General features: G+C 40.4%; 1 protein-coding gene across 1 annotated transcript in view; it reads left to right on the top strand.

Annotated features, from left to right (window-relative positions):
* Positions 1-16,843, top strand: part of LOC124275519 (peroxisome assembly factor 2-like) — a 28,283-nt gene extending 11,440 nt beyond the window's left edge. Inside the window, exons 6-19 of the mRNA XM_046711098.1 lie at positions 2,615-2,687; positions 3,092-3,169; positions 4,567-4,718; positions 5,403-5,504; positions 8,066-8,142; positions 8,847-8,985; positions 9,668-9,788; positions 10,173-10,257; positions 10,928-10,989; positions 12,005-12,113; positions 12,656-12,772; positions 13,915-13,992; positions 15,823-15,962; positions 16,319-16,843. Of these exons, the coding sequence (XP_046567054.1) occupies positions 2,615-2,687; positions 3,092-3,169; positions 4,567-4,718; positions 5,403-5,504; positions 8,066-8,142; positions 8,847-8,985; positions 9,668-9,788; positions 10,173-10,257; positions 10,928-10,989; positions 12,005-12,113; positions 12,656-12,772; positions 13,915-13,992; positions 15,823-15,962; positions 16,319-16,455 (1,470 nt within the window). The 3' untranslated portion in view covers positions 16,456-16,843. The remainder of the gene's footprint in view (positions 1-2,614; positions 2,688-3,091; positions 3,170-4,566; positions 4,719-5,402; positions 5,505-8,065; positions 8,143-8,846; positions 8,986-9,667; positions 9,789-10,172; positions 10,258-10,927; positions 10,990-12,004; positions 12,114-12,655; positions 12,773-13,914; positions 13,993-15,822; positions 15,963-16,318) is intronic.
* The last annotated feature ends 950 nt before the right edge of the window (positions 16,844-17,793 follow it).

Below are 17,793 nucleotides of genomic sequence, written 5' to 3'. Positions count from 1 at the left end.
GCAAACCATTTCTCGGTGGCTTGTCTCTGCCATACATATGAGCTATACTCACACAGGGCGTATCCCGCCTGTAGGGTTGAAAGCTCATTCGGTTAGGGCAGTTGCTACTTCAAAAGCTTACGCTGCAGCCCTACCCATTGAAGAGATCTGCTCCGCGGCTATTTGGAGCCGTCCAGTGAGTGTGCTCGGTTCAGTCAGTCAGTTCTCTCCAGTGGGCATGGTTCCACCTCTCTAGCCGATTGAGCTTTCGAGGATTTTATGACATGAACCATTATATGCCCATTTTTTAACACTGGTGTTGGGTTTTAAAAAACTTGTTTACATATCCCCTTAGTGACGGGTTTTATGTGGTGATGGTTTTTATTCCCATGTCTTTTACATTACTCCGTTCTGCTCTAGACTTATTTGCCTTGGAAACTTTGCTTACTAGATGTATTACGGCATTTTGTTTCTGGCGGCTTATTGTGGGACCCCTTATCTTCACTTCCGATTGATTACGGGAGGGAGGGAGGGTTTATCTCGATTGTTTACATTAGCGAGGTTTCGCTTTGTAATTATAATATGTTCGACCCTGACCCTGGCTCATGCCCCCGCCTGATTGGCTATGGTGGACACGTGACCGGGTAAGTGAGCTTTTTCTGCTATATTTAGCTTGGGAATTCCACTTCTTGTCAGGGGTGTTTTATGCAGACAGAATGCCACTCCTTAGCTCCGTCTTTAGGAGTCTGTCTTATGCTTATAAGTACCCCTAGGAGGAATATATAAAAAAGAATCAAACTAACCTGTAGAGGTTTCAGATTCTTTGAATATATTCCTCCTTGGGGTATGCCCACCCACCTCCCCACATTCTGTCTGACTTCGTTCAGCATGGAAAGTGAGGAACGAGGTTATGGTCTAGAGTTACCTGTTCTTGGCTGTAGGGGGCCGGAGGGCCCTGTAATGGTGGTCTCACAAGACAAAACGTAGTTTTTGTTTTGTAAATATTTTTATTCAAATATTGTTACAACTGTCGTAGGGATTTTAAATGGACATTTAAATGCTTATAAGTACCCCAAGGAGGAATATATTCAAAGAATCTGAAACCTCTACAGGTTAGTTCGAACTTGTAACATAACGATTTCTTCCACGGGAGCGAGCTGGGGGTCGAAGTGACAATACTGCGGGATAAATTTCTTGCTATATTCACGTGGTTAACGTGCACTCACCAGTATGTAGATACTAGTCAATGTACGTCTTTATATTTGGTCTTACAATCCTAATTAGTTTATTATCATACTTATATGCATTTTGAAACTAAATAAAAAAGCAGACGATCTGCTGATACTTATAGTGAATTTATAACAAGACTGTAATATCTAGACATTTTATGGTTTGCCAATGTGAATCATAATTGGCACACACGCCCTAGTGTATGTTGTCTGTCTCATTACACTTCACGGCGAAAACAATGACTCTGTTGAATGCTACGACAAATGGTATGCCATTCATCTGCAGCTGTTCCAAGTGATGTGTCTTTTAACAGTCTAATATACGAAAAAGTGATATATCGTTTCAGGTATTTCACATTGGTGCAGAGCTCCAGATAAGATTTAGCTAATGTGGGTACTGTACCCACTGTATATTTTTGGAGTGGGTATTATGAATGTTGAGTGGGTATTTCATTTACCGTTACCCACTGCTTTCAAATATGTACGTATTTCAGTCATTTTAAAACCAACTTAAATATAAGGGAAATGATTTTATAAAAAAACAGTCATCCTATACTGACAGTACAACACTTGTCCTATACTCACAGTACAACTTGATAGCAATCGATGTATTTTTCATTACGTAATCGATTTTTATAAGTATATTCCATACGCATTTGTTTTAAACTCTTTGCGTATCTAACAGTTTAAATGCGTAATTGGTACGCAGCAATTATTTTTCAATGCGTAATTGGAAAGTTTCTATACGTATTTTACCCAGATACGCAGCTTATCTGGGCCTCTGTTGGTGTATAGTCTCATTGGTCACCCAAGATAGCACACCTGGCAACTAATTGCGTAATGTCTGCCATTCTTTAAAAAAAGTAATTTAGTTAGCCAATAATGAGCAATCAATCAATGAATTGGTGGTTAATCCTTTGAAAGAGGGACGTTGTTTTTACACAGACACAGACACGACAGAGTGTATTCAGTATAGATTAGTAAATCTACATATATAAACACTACCTTTTGACAAATCCGCTGTGCAAGATAATAGTAATTATTCAATCAGCGTGTTATCGGTTAATCCTTTGATCGATGTTTATAATGTTGAGTATTTACTCCAGACACAAGAAATGCCAAATGGGAACCTTTGTCGGGTAATCTAAGTGGTGTAACCACTAACTAGCTGGTTTAATACTCTCCCGCTAAAGGTGAGCTTCAGTACCTTTGATACCAGTTTGTTCAGTTACAGAAAGGGGCAGTGGGGCAGCCTAGTGGTTAAAGCACACAGGTTTGATTCTGAACATGGGTACAATCTGTGAAGCCCATTTCTGGTGTCCCATGCAATGATATTGCTGGAATATTGCTAAAAGCGTCATAATGCCATACTTACTTAGTTATAGAGGAACATTTAATGTCACCAGGTAAACTGTCACCATCTCTCTGGGGATGCTGCTGGGGCAACTGAAAGTCGAATCAAGAATGCCTTCCTAGCAGGTGGGTCTGACAATATACACTCTCACACCTTGATGGGCTTCAGAGGCTTGCTAAAGAAAATGAGCTAGTGCTTCGACTAAGTCTTGCTCAGATGTCAGTAAACATATTATAGTAAATATTGCTTTGAACAGGTAACCTGTTTTTCATATTTCATAACCAAAATCAATTAACATGATTTGGCTTTAACAAGTTTAATTAATAGTTTTACTATTTTACACCTTGTTCTTAGAAAATATAAACATTTAACTTGTTAAAAGTATTGCTAATTTCAAACAAGATGGACACTTAGTTTAGAATTCCCATCATATGTCAAAGTCAATCATACGTATCTATAACAATAGGTGTGACCATGGAATATTCCTCGATCAGTTATATATTATTCTTGTGTCTTGTCCTGATTCCAGCTGGTGTGTACTCACCATGTATCCTGCTGCTAAAGAACATCCATGTTGTTGGCAAAGAGCGGGATGGAGCATCAGAGGGTAGGTTATATAGCAAGTATAACCCTTTGTAGCAGATGGAGTATGGAAGGGTAGGTTATATATCAAGTATAATCATGTGTAGAAGACACTGCATGGAAGGGTAGGTTATATATCAAGTATAACCCTTCGGAGCAGACGAACCATGGAAGGGTAGGTTATATATCGAGTATAACCCTTCAGAGCAGATGAACCATGGAAGGGTAGGTTATATATCGAGTATAACCCTTCGGAGCCGACGAACCATGGAAGGGTAGATTATATAGCAAGCATAACCCTTTGTAGCAGATGGAGTATAGAAGGGTAGGTTATATAGCAAGCATAACCCTTTGTAGCAGATGGAGTATGGAAGGGTAGGTTATATATCAAGTATAATCATGTGTAGCAGACGCTGCAAGGAAGGGTAGGTTATATATATCAAGTATAACCCTTCGGAGCAGACGAACCATGGAAGGGTAGGTTATATATCAAGTATAATCATGTGTAGCAGACACTGCATGGAAGGGTAGGTTATATATCAAGTATAACCCTTCGGAGCAGACGAACCATGGAAGGGTAGGTTATATATCGAGTATAACCATTCGGAGCAGACGCTGCATGGAAGGGTAGGTAATATATCAAGTATAATCATGTGTAGCAGACGCTGCATGGAAGGGTAGGTTATATATCAAGTATAACCCTTCGGAGCAGACGACCCATGGAAGGGTAGGTTATATATCAAGTATAACCTTGTGGAGCAGACGCTGCATGGAAGGGTAGGTTATATATCAAGTATAACCCTTCGGAGTAGACGAACCATGGAAGGGTAGGTTATATATCAAGTATAATCATGTGTAGCAGACGCTGCATGGAAGGGTAGGTTATATATTAAGTATAACCCTTCGGAGCAGACGACCCATGGAAGGGTTGGTTATATATTGAGTATAACCCTTTGGAGCAGACGCTGCATGGAAGGGTAGGTTATATAGCAAGTATAATTATGTGTAGCAGATGGAGTATGGAAGGGTAGGTTATATATCAAGTATAATCATGTGTAGCAGACGCTGCATGGAAGGGTAGGTTATATATCAATAATAATCATGTGTAGCAGACGCTGCATGGAAGGGTAGGTTATATATCAAGTATAATCATGTGTAGCAGACGCTGCATGGAAGGGTAGGTTATATATCAAGTATAATCATGTGAAGCAGACGCTGCATGGAAGGGTAGGTTATATATCAAGTATAATCATGTGTAGCAGACGCTGCATGGAAGGGTTGGTTATATATCAAGTATAATCATGTGTAGCAGACGCTGCATGGAAGGGTAGGTTTAGAATCATATCTATGCAGATTCATACAGTTTGCCGACATCCTTTTTCATCAAGACACTTGTTTGTTACCATAATGTCCATCTTTCAGACCCACGTGTGATCAGCAGTTTCCACAACTCCATCCTTGAGCTGACAGAGCAAGCACAGGAGTTTCCGCTCATCGTCATAGCAACCACCCGAAATGCACAACTGCTCTCACAGGACATGCAGGAAGCATTTTTACATGATATCAAAATGGAGGTACGGAGCATTCAATATACACAAATATCTCAGGATCTTAAGAACTGAAATTTTCTGACATCATTCAAGACTCAATATACTGGCTGAAATATTTTACGGCTACATCTGGTTGATAGAAAGGCCATCCAGTTGGTGGTAGGTTATATCCCCTCAACTTCAAACCAAAACACATTAAAACATTGTAGTTGTTATCCAGTCTGGCACATCGTCACACTTAAGACCCCGGGTTGGATCCCTCTGGGTACAATGTTTGAAGCCCATTTCTGGTGTCCCTCACAGTGATATTGCTGGAATATTGCTAAACTCACTCACTCACTCTGTCTGGGGCAGGGCTTTAAGGCTTAAAACAAGGAACGATCAGCTTGAATTCAGTATAATATCAGGGTGTAAACTAGAGTATGAACTAGTACATGCACTCATACAAATTGCTATGTAAGTTCACGTGTAACGTCAGCATTTCTCCTCATCTTACAGGGTGGTGGCTTAGCCTAATGCTTGAAGCATTTGCTCATCATGCAAAGACCCGGGTTCGATTCCCCACTGGGTACAGTGTATAATGCCCATTTCTGGTGTCCCCCCACTGTGATATTGCTAAAAGTGGTGTAAAATTAAACTCACTCATCTTCCTACTAACTCTCTCATCACCCTGTCCCCAGCTGTTATTTCCTGTTCTTACATCTGCAGACCCCAAGTGAATTGGAGAGAAGGGAGATTGTACATGGCCTGATGGAATCTGAGGTGACGTCTGCTGACTTATCCCTGCCCAGGATAGCACAGAGAACTGCTGTAAGTACAATCCACTACACATTCATTTTCTTTGTACAAATATTAATCCCCGCCCCGCGCGTTTAGCGAGAAGCGGGGGATATAGTATAAGGCTCCGTCCGTCAGACGTAACCATATCATACGAACCGAACTGGATTATCTTAAGATTTGGTACCAAGGTTCATCACAGTAAAATTTGGTACCTAGGTTCATCACCAGTCAAAGAAAGGTCCCAGTCAGGTTTGGTGACCTTTACCTTCATATTCAAATATATCACAAGGGGACTTAAACGGGCAGGCACAGGCCCAGTTGATTTTGGTGACCTTCGATTTTCAATCTCAAGAACCATGTTGACTGGATGTAAAGATTTCGAGATATTCAAAACCAAGCTTTATCTAGGGATCATGCGAGAAGGCACAGGGCCCAGTCGATTTTGGTGACCTTCGCCTAATGTTCAAGGTCATGGCGACACACTGAAGATTTCAGCATGTTAAGCTGCATGTTAAGCTTGTCAGCGAGATACCTCAAGAACCATTCACTGGATTTTCTTCATATTCGACATCAAGCTTCATCAAGGGAAGGTGCAAGTTCCAGTCGATTTTGGTGACTTTTATATAATTTTCAAGGTCATGGCGACACTTTGAAGATTTCAGCATCTTAAACTGCATGTTAAGATTGTCAGCGAGATATCTTAAGAACAGTTTACTGGATTTTCTTCATAGACTTTCAAGACTTCCCTTGAATGTTTTTCAACAAGCAATTCCTTTATTACTATTTTTGCATATTTCATACACTAAGACATTCATGTCAAGGTCAAAGTGAGTCTTGAAAATATTTGTGCGTTTGAACAACTACAGAGCAAGATATCAAGAGAGGTTGACAGGTCATGTTTTTGTTTACATTTAACTTCATCTTAAATTACGACCTTCACTTTCATTACTTATTAAAAATGATTTGATAATTTGCGGCGGGGGATTATGTCACCTTAGTGACAATGCTTGTTAACTTTGAACTTGCCCACTTCTGTCTGTTTGATGACTTAGCATTTTCTGATCTTCAAGGTCTCAGAAACCACAAGGTCTATGAACATGAAACTTTGCATGAATAATCACAACTGTTGGGTCCCCATGGTTCCTAGTATGGTGATCTACCTTCAGTTGTTGGCGATCTATAGCCCATGTTTTATACTGTATTGTCTTCTTTAATTGAAATGTTTTAGCTTTGCTCACTAGTTTTATTCATATCTGTGATTCTCTAGTATTTTTACTGTCCATCGTCGACAGGTTTTAATCTTCAAAATATTTTCTCTTTATATTGTATAAATTGTTTTCGTCACGATATGGCTGAGATATTGCATATGTGACGTTAAATATTAACTCACTCACTCACTCACTCACTCAATCACAACTGTTGGGTGCTTGAGACTGAGTGTACATAATGACTTTGTGAAAGGGGTCAAATGCAACATATGTTTTATAATGGGATTACATTTTCTCAGTAACATACAGATTCTAGCACTTTTGGAGGGTTGGATCACATCCAGGATTTGATCCCACACTGTCTGAGTATGGCCCCTATGTCATCAATCTTACCCACTCAACCACTGCGGCTTCCACATAAGGAAAGTCTGACAACTGGTAGTCTAGATCATGTGCTTGTGTAACCATCTGATTTGTGGAAATTGGCAATGCTCCAGTTTCCAAACTAGCTTCGAGTGACCATTTCAGTTTCTTTGGGGGACTATGTATTCGGTGGTGGCTGTCCGTCCGTAAGTCCGTACGTCCCGTTTCTTGTAACGCGATATCTCATGAACTGTCGTGCCCAATGTCTTCAAATTTGGTGACAGTATACATTGGGGGATTACCCAGACACCAGTCGATTTGGGTGACCCATGACCTTATCTTCAAGGTCACCACGACACTTTGAACACTTTGAACACTTTTGTTAAAGTGATATCTAATGGACTGTTGTATCCAATATCTTCAAATTTGATGACAGCCTACATTGGGGGATTACACAGACACCAGTTGATTGAGGTGACCTTGACCTCATTTTCAATGTCACCACGACACTTTGACCACTTTTCAACTCTTGTTAATGCGACATCTCATGGACTGTTGTACCCAGTGTCTTTAAATTTGGTGACAGTATACATCGGGGGATTACCCAGACACCAGTCGATTTGGGGGACCTTGACCTTATCTTCAAGGTCACCACGACACTTTGACCACTTTTCAACTTATTTAAACATGATATCTCATAAAACATTGTACCCAATGTTTTCAATTACGTTGACAGCCTACATTTCGTGATTATGCAGACACCAGTCATTTCAGGCATCTTGTATGTGACCCAAAAATAAAAAAGTAGTAAATATAGATATTCCATTCTTTAGCGGCGGGGGACATTGCCATATCAGAGGCAAACACTTGTTCTGACTTGAATCAAACATAACGGTACTCTTACGGGACAGTTATTTATTCCTCTTGGAATCTTCTGAACTTTGCTGCTTGGAATATTGATGTTTTCCCTATGCTATTTGATTCCTGTGGTTTGATATTTTGTGTTGTGTTTGTTTCCAGGGTTTTGTGTTGGGTGACCTTGTTGCACTGGTTGGCCATGCCAAACGACAGGCTTACGTGAAGGCTCTCAAACTGTGGTATGCATTACTTTCCACAAGACTTAGCAAGATAGCAAATTAGTGTGCATGCACAATAGATTTGTCTTTGTAACAAATAACAGTAGATATCTGACCGTTGTAGAGTAATAGACTTTCGTCTGGGAGGTTTATTTGGGCAAATGCTTCTATGTTAGTACTGAGGAGGATGAGTTAATAATCCGAAAGGTCTTCGGCTTCTATGAGATCAGCTTATCTACGGTATGTAGATTTTGTGTCCCTTCTACTGAGCTTTGATTGTTTTGTTATGAAGTTTGTAAAGTCGTACACCTTTCACTGTTTCTGAGTTCTGTAAAGTTTTAGCATAATGCCAGCCGTATGACAGCAACTGTCTACAAGTATGTGATTTCACACTGTACCCATGTGGGGGAACTAACCCAGGTGTCAGTCTCAGTCTGTGACTGCCCACTAGCTCATACCTATAAGATCTCTGTACTTTCCTAGTAACCTCAGCTAATAGTGCAAAAGATTAAATCTAGATGCACTGAAAATGATGGTTTGTCAGTCTGAGGTTTAAAGGATGACAAGTCAATGTTTTGACCAATAGGTTACCTGACTATCTCACACTGAAGTCCCAGGTTTCAGATCCTGATGCTGAGCCCATTCTTTGTGTTCCCAAGTATTGAAGATATTGAATGTTACAAAAACAGAACAAACCTAGTCACTCCCTTTCTCTGGTTCTGTAGTGCGGAATGGTCATCTGGTGTTACCCTGGAGACAGAGGAGGACCTGGTATCAGCCGGGGTGGTCATCGAACAGACAGATGTCGACACAGCACTGGACAAACTCCAGGCAGCACATTCTGACACCATTGGTGCACCAAAGGTAGCTTATTAATGAGTGAAAGAAATTGTTCTCTTGAGTGAGTGAGTAGGGTTTTACGTCGCTTTTAGCAATATTCCAGCAACATCACGACGGGGGACACCAGAAATGGTGTTCTCTTGAAATTATCTTCAGGGTAGTACCGTATATTACCGTCTATAAGACGAATTTTGAGGACCAAAAAAAGCAATCAGTAGAAGGGGGTCGTCTTATCCATGGGTTACGCTTTCGTCAAACTTTTTTCCAGGGGTAAGAAAATAACATCGTATCACTTCGCGTGAACAAACAACAGAAGACGACTTTGTCAGTAGAGACATCAAATTTGCAATTAAACATCACTAGACAAGATTATTTACCTTTTTAAGTTCTAAGTTGTTTTTTGCTGGGCATTGTATTATTTGCACTTCGTTTCGATCCGTGAGTAGACGCAATATATATGATTGTGAATTCTTTGAATAATGTGGACCAAAGTTATAATTATTGGTAAATGCCAGTTGTCTGTGGTCTGTGTTTGCTGCAAGTAGGACCCCATCGCGGGGGATCGACTTATGCACGAAACATACCATTTTGACACTGATTTTAAGGGTCAAGTTTGGGGTCATCTTATCCATGGGGTCGGCTTATAGACAGTAATATACGGTACTTCTTTATGCCTGTACTGTTATCCCAATGTGTCTGTTGGTAGATTCCCAATGTTACATGGAAGGATGTTGGAGGTCTAGCAGACGTCAAGTCAGACATCTTGGATACGGTACAGTTACCACTGCAGCATCCCGAGCTGTTAGCTGCTGGACTGAAGAGATCAGGTATATTGCAAACAAGAAACTTGTTGGTCTTCTAAACAAAGAATGTAACCCGGACTTTAAACATGTACAAGGACTAGGATATTGTGGGGTTTCAAATCTGTATTGTACATATAATTAGGGACCATTCATAATTTATGGCTAGGGGGTGATGATGATATTAAGGAGGGGTCACCCATTTTGTTCTGGGGAGGTAGGGGGGTCATCAGTTCTGTACACATGGGGGAGGAGGGGGTTTGGTTCAGCAAGTTTGTACGTTAAAATATATAGAAAAATATGCTTAAAAATATTGGAAAGGGGGTCATTGATTTTGTACATGACATGCGGCCATAAATTATGAACGGTCCCTTACTTAGAAATATTCACTCACTCTGCTCTGCCCCACAGGTGTGCTGCTGTACGGGCCTCCAGGAACAGGGAAGACCCTCCTGGCTAAAGCTGTGGCAACAGAGTGTTCTCTAAACTTTCTCAGGTAACCCAGTTCTCATGATAATAATAATCGGGTGGTCAGGCTCGCTGACTTGGTTGACACATGTCATCGTATCCCAGTTGTGTAGATAGATGCTCATGCTGTTGATAACTGGATTGTCTGGTCAAGATTCGATTATTTACAGACCGCCGCGGTGGAATATTGCTGAGTGTGGCGTAAATTAAACTCACTCACTCAGTCTCATGGTAATAGTTGGCCACAACCCTAGGGTAATTCCAGGGCAAATTAGGCATCCATGCTTTTCTTGATTGTTATTTCAATAAAAAGATAAATATGTGACCTGATGGATTGTGTCCTTCAGTCAACTAATGGATTGATGACTGTAGTTGATTATAGGTGGGATAGCCTAATGGTTAAAGTGTTCGCTCGTCTCGCCAAAGACCCGGGTTCGAATCCCCACATGGGTACAATGTGTGAAGCCCATTTTTGGTGTCCCCCGCCGTGATGTTGCTGGAATATTGCTAAGAGCGGCGTAAAACCAAACTCAGTCAGTCATACATTTGGAATATTGTGTGCTGCTACAAAATACAAACAAATACTTGAGTATTTGAAGATGCAAGACTTCAAAGCAAGAACCTTCTATAAGTGTTTTTGAGTGAATTATGTGAAACTCTTGTACCTCTGTACATCTGATAATTGTTTATTGTTCCAGTGTGAAGGGTCCTGAATTAATCAATATGTACGTAGGTCAGAGTGAAGAGAACGTCAGAGAGGGTAAGAGAATATATCTTCCACACATGCCAAATTGTGATAATATTTACTATAAAACATATGTTACTGGGAAGGGTGGAATGCTTTAAGTGATTCTGATTGGTCAGTTAAAGCTATATGATGTTACAGTGCTTTGTTGTTACAAAAAATATGACATAACATATAACAAAAAAACGTCACAAAATCTGAACAACAAACTGCCTTCAGTGCAGTTTTTGAGTAGTTTTTTTGTTGTTGACATTTTGTGTTTTTCTTCATTTTCCCTCTTAAATGTCAGTGAGTGATCTACTGAACTGAGAAAAAAATTCAGAATGAATGCTGAATGTCCACTGCCATTTTTTCTCTTTACTCAGATTATCTGTCATTAAGCAGGTTTCGGTTTATTCTCTAAGTATCTACAGCAGTAGAAGTTATGCAAAATTAGTGGTGTTCCGATGATCGAAAATAATCGAAAATCGATCGAAAGAAGGATTAAAAATGATTATTGATTGTTAAAAAACATTTTTTTGATTAATTGGAATTTTGTTGTTTTAGTTTAACACACTTAAATGAAGTAAACTAGTGATTAAATTTGACGATATTCACGAACAAACATGCGCTCAACAGCGTAAAGCTATACGCATTGTAAAATTGTAACTACTTTTATTGTTTAATTACAATTCCAGTGTCTTTCTTGCATGCATGCATTCATTGCATGACAGTATTAGTTATAAGGAACATTTATTAGAAAAAAACTGGGGAAAAACCCTTCAAATTGGTGTTTTCATTAAAACTGTATATATTTCGATTATAATCGATAATCGTTCACCACAATCCTCCGATAATCGATAGTGGATTTGGTTTCTGATTCCCAACACTATGCATAATATCTCAATTCTCTGGGCACCATCATTTGGAAAACATGTTATGTGATAAAGCATGTCTAATGAGACAGGATGAGCCTTATAGGATGCTATACATTGTAAAAACATGTCATAAGGCTTATTGCTGGAGTGATTATGCATGTTTCTATTTCCAGTTTTCAAGCGGGCTCGAAGTGCCACTCCCTGTGTGATATTCTTTGATGAGCTGGACTCCCTTGCCCCAAACAGGGGTCGGAGTGGGGATTCAGGAGGAGTAATGGACAGGTAGACTGTCTGGGAGACTCTTGGGTTGTTATGGGCAGGCAGACTGTAGAGGGGAATCTGGGGAGCCAGGACAGGTAGCCAGTGGGTGGGGGTGGGGACCTTGGGGGTCATGGACAGGTAGATAGTCTAGGGGACTCTTGGGTTGTAATGGGCAGGTAGAGTGTAGAGAAGATTCTGGGGAGTCATGGACAGGAAGCCAGTGAAGGGGGACTTTGGGGGTCATGGACAAGTAGGTAGGTAGTAGAGTAGACTCTTGGGGTCATGGGGCCAGGAATCAAGCTCACCAAGCGGGACCGCCTTTTCTAGCAATACAGCTTAACTATCCTTTTATCTGTGACTCAGTGGGGAAGCATTCAATATTTATTCATAGAATGTAATAATGTCACCTTTTTATCACACATTCTCAAAATAAATAACATTATTGCAATGAAACTTGACAGAATCAAACATCAGTTTGTAATATTTTCTGAATTGGAAGTGAATTCATCAAACACTCATCCTCTACCCATGACGCATTGTAATAATCTGTTCATCCATCACAGAGTTGTATCCCAGCTGTTGGCAGAGCTGGATGGACTTCACAAGTCCTGTGATGTGTTCATTATTGGTGCCACAAACAGGCCTGACCTACTTGACCCTGCCCTGCTCCGACCAGGAAGGTCAGTATTTGTTATGGTGTCTGTTGCACCATACAAGGGTCAATAAATGACAACATGATGACTGTGTTTCAGCTACTTTTTTACTTTCTGTGCCATTTGGGGTTGATATAAAAATAGGAATTGAGCAATTACAAAAGTGGACTTTAGGTGATATATAAATGAAGCGGAAATGGATTGTTAATTATAAAATGATATTACAACAGTATTGAATTGTCAGTTGCGATCTCATTACATTGAATAGAAGATGCCTCTGTGTACTGTGCTCACTTGTTTCCACAGCTGTGGAAGCTTTATCCAAGCCTATAATAAGTTTCATTTTCCTCAAATATGACCATGAGCATGTTACACAGGAAATAACATGTGATATGGATAAAAAAGTTTGTGAGTTTGTCCAGTTAGACAATCTGGTTCTTTAAGGGGTTAAATGTTTCAGTGGATCAAGGTTAAAACTGGAGTTGTCATCTGTACAGGTATCTTAGGGACTAACTTAAACATTCCCTGCAAAACTGTTGATGTCATTGGGTATGTCACAGTGGCCTGTAAGAGACTGAACCAGGGTCACTGTAGGCATCCACAGCCTGTATATGTTGTTTCCAGCTACCACTGAGAATTGCAAGATATTTCCCTAATATAACATAATGTCACAATACACACCGTGAGGGGTTCTTGGTCTCTTGTTGCTGTTTGCAACAACTGCAGACACTATCACCAACTGTGAGCTAACCATGCAGTGATATTATGTTGTGTTTATAGAAATAAGTTACCTGTATTAGGATATTCATGATATTAGTACACTGATCCTGACACAAGAGCAAGGCCTGTACACAGATCCCTTGTCTTGATTTATAACTGCATGCTAATGATGAGGCTGTGAGGAACAGGCATCCCAGACATGGAGGAAGCATGTTTTTGGTCCGGTGTCATATGACCAAATGGAAGGAGGAAGTTGCGATATATTATGTCAGGTAACATATGGTAGTATTTTGAATATCCTAATACATGCAATAGGACACACTATACCAAGTCACTTGATCCACTTGGTTGTATTATGACAAGAATTGGATACCACAGATATTACTTGCCATGGAATGTTTCACTGACAACAGCAGCACGTAGTTACTCTGTTTCTTTTGTGTGTGCAGGTTTGACAAGTTGCTGTACCTGGGTGTGGCTGACACAAGGGAAGCTCAGCTCAAGGTGCTGTCATCACTCACCAGGAAGTGAGTAGTAGCTCGTTGCCTCCATCACTGTAGTGGTCTCACCCTCACTGTAGTGTTCTCACCATCACTGTATAGTGTTCTCACCATCACTGTATAGTGTTCTCACCCTCACTGTAGTGTTCTCACCATCACTGTGTAGTGTTTTCACCCTCACTGTAAAGTGTTCTCACCCTCACTGTAGTGTTCTCACCATCACTGTGTAGTGTTCTCACCATCACTGTGCAGTGTTCTCACCCTCACTGTAGTGTTCTCACCATCACTGTGTAGTGTTCTCACCCTCACTGTAGTGTTCTCACCCTCACTGTATAGTGTTCTCACCATCACTGTGTAGTGTTCTCACCATCACTGTGCAGTGTTCTCACCATCACTGTAGTGTTCTCACCATCACTGCGTAGTGTTCTCACCATCACTGTGTAGTGTTCTCACCATCACTGTATAGTGTTCTCACTCTCACTGAGTGTTCTCACCATCACTGTGTAGTGTTCTCACCATCACTGTGTAGTGTTCTCACCCTCACTGTAGTGTTCTCACCATCACTGTGTAGTGTTCTCACCCTCACTGTAGTGTTCTCACCATCACTGTGTAGTGTTCTCACCATCACTGTAGTGTTCTCACCATCACTGTATAGTGTTCTCACCCTCACTGTAGTGTTCTCACCATCACTGTGTAGTGTTCTCACCCTCACTGTAGTGTTCTCACCTCACTGTATAGTGTTCTCACCCTCACTGTGTAGTGTTCTCACCATCACTGTGCAGTGTTCTCACCATCACTGTAGTGTTCTCACCATCACTGTAGTGTTCTCACCATCACTGTGTAGTGTTCTCACCATCACTGTAGTGTTCTCACCCTCACTGTATAGTGTTCTCACCCTCACTGTGTAGTGTTCTCACCATCACTGTGTAGTGTTCTCACCATCACTGTGTAGTGTTCTCACCCTCACTGTAGTGTTCTCACCATCACTGTGTAGTGTTCTCACCATCACTGTAGTGTTCTCACCATCACTGTATAGTGTTCTCACCCTCACTGTAGTGTTCTCACCATCACTGTGTAGTGTTCTCACCCTCACTGTAGTGTTCTCACCTCACTGTATAGTGTTCTCACCCTCACTGTGTAGTGTTCTCACCATCACTGTGCAGTGTTCTCACCATCACTGTAGTGTTCTCACCATCACTGTAGTGTTCTCACCATCACTGTGTATTGTTCTCACCATCACTGTAGTGTTCTCACCCTCACTGTATAGTGTTCTCACCATCACTGTGTAGTGTTCTCACCATCACTGTGCAGTGTTCTCACCATCACTGTAGTGTTCTCACCATATCTGTGTAGTGTTCTCACCATATCTGTGTAGTGTTCTCACCCTCACTGTATAGTGTTCTCACTGTGTAGTGTTCTCACCATCACTGTGCAGTGTTCTCACCATCACTGTAGTGTTCTCACCATCACTGTGTAGTGTTCTCACCATAACTGTATAGTGTTCAACCAGTCCTGTTGTTCAACCATTCCTGTTTATTATTGTGTTATATGTGATAACTTACATGAAATAGCATGTAGGAACTACTTTCAGTGTGCACCAGTGATGCTTGTTACCTTATAAGGCTGGTACTTTTACCTGACTGTGCCAGTCATGAAAATATCATGTTATTTGACAGGAAGGCAAACAGCCTTTTTGTTTTTACATATTCCTTTCTATCTAATGTGTTGTAGCCAAGTGATTGAAGTGTTTGCTTATCAAGCTGAAAGCCTGGGTTCAATCCCTACATGGCAGAAAGAGTGAAGCCCATTTGGTGTTGTGGAGTGATATTGCTGAACATTCCATGTGTCCAACTGCAGGTTTCACCTTGACGCTGATGTGTCTCTCAAGTCAGTTGTGGAGAAGTGTCCCTGGAACATGACAGGTGCAGACTTCTATGCCCTGTCATCAGACGCCATGCTGTTCGCCATCAAAAGGAAGATACTGAAGCTGGAAGCAGGTGAGATGTCCAAACAAACCACTCAGCTGGCTAGCACAAAATGGAGGACGTAAATGGATGCTTGTCAGATCATATTATTCCAACAGAATAGGGATCTGTTTGATTTGTTGTGTTATTATGTAAAATATATGAAGCATTCTATTGTTTGTTCCTCCCAATACTAACAAATTTTGCATACAACAAGGTAAAAGGTTTCCATGGTAACACGTGACTAAACTTCTCGAACATAATGTGCACACAATTGTCCCCACATCATGTGTAATGTCTTCACATTTATGTTTAACTATCAGGATTTATCACCCCAAAATCAGAAATCCAAGAAATAAACTTTTATTTATTTTTTTTCTGTTACTCAGGTGAAGATGTGGACCAAACAGTTATTGAGGTGTCTGAAGTCGACTTCCTGGAAGCTCTGAAACAGCTCACTCCATCGGTGTCCGAAATGGAGCTTGCTCGCTACAAGTACATCAGAGACTCCTTTGAAGGAAAATAGTCCATGTGACTTATACACTCTCATCCAACTCAAGTCAAAGAAATCCTCAATATATGATTGACTTCAAATTAATTATGTAACCCAAACAAGTCCACAGAGTGCTGTATTTTCCACACAACTATTTCCAAATCATCAAGAGATCTGTAAATATCTGAGACAGTCCTCCAAATTTTTCAATGTCTGATGGTATGGTTCTGTGTATACTCCACTCTCCTACCCAGAGTTCCATGCGGCAAGCCAGCATAGTACCTCTGCCACAGGCCAGAAAAATGTGACGATTCGCCACATCTTGCAATTCAATTCAAAATAATGTACTTTCTTTTACTCTTTTATTTTTGACGAGTATACACATCTAACTAAACATCTTTAATGGAATGGTTTAGTTTCACTGAGAAAATATCCAAAAACATGTAACACTATTAGCAATCCTTTGTTTACATAGGTTGTACGGCTCCACGTGCAGTCATCGAAGCCGACGGAGAGCAAACGATGCAGCCAGTTTGATATCTAAATATGTACTGTCATAGACCTAACTGTCGCAGTTGTGGAAGAATATATATGTAACAATGTAAAACATGAAGAGAGCGCCGAAAAGCTTTTGTGAGTCCAGTCTCTTCTTATTATGAATATGCCGCGTTTGATTACAAACAAGAGAAAGGTCCGATCACGTGATATGCCAATTAGCCTGTGGCAGTGATGTTATGTTAAGTCATCGCTGTGCCTGAGTGTGTGTATACTTCACACCTCACACTGTCATGTATGTATCTAACTTATAGAACTAAGTATTGGCAAATAAATTGTATTGCAATATACCTGTATTGCTGGCGGCAGTGTGTGACAGTGGTTGATACTGATCATACAAGCAGATCTTATTTTCTACATATTTTGGCCCTAAAAATATATCTCAAAATACAGTGGGATAGTTAGGGATTTTTTGAATGCTATATATAGTATGTAAGTATGCCCTTAAGTGAATTACTTATGAAGTGAGTGAGTTAATAGTTAACGTCAATAAATGTCTTTGAAGATTTTAAAATAAACAGTAGAGATAATGACAAAACCGTTCTCAGTAAAGTTATTGCAATACATTTGAATTGGTCCCAAATCCACTGTCCTTGTTAGGAGTAACTTCATGGATTGGGTGGCCAGGTATAGTGACCTGGTTGACAGCATGTCATTTTACCCAAATAACAATGTGGTTCATTGGTCACAATATCAATCATTGATTGTCCTCGACTCGATTATTTACAGGCAGCTGTGTTACAGCTGAAATATTGCTAAATTTATAGATTATGAATAATCGGGATGTAGTTTGTATCTGTCAATAAAGATACCTTG

The sequence above is a fragment of the Haliotis rubra genome, unplaced genomic scaffold (genome assembly GCF_003918875.1).
Source record: "Haliotis rubra isolate DU_JTF1 unplaced genomic scaffold, ASM391887v1 Scf20, whole genome shotgun sequence".
NCBI lineage: Eukaryota > Metazoa > Mollusca > Gastropoda > Lepetellida > Haliotidae > Haliotis > Haliotis rubra.
The sequence above is the reverse complement of the archived record's forward strand: the minus strand, read 5'-3'. Positions and strand labels throughout refer to the sequence as shown.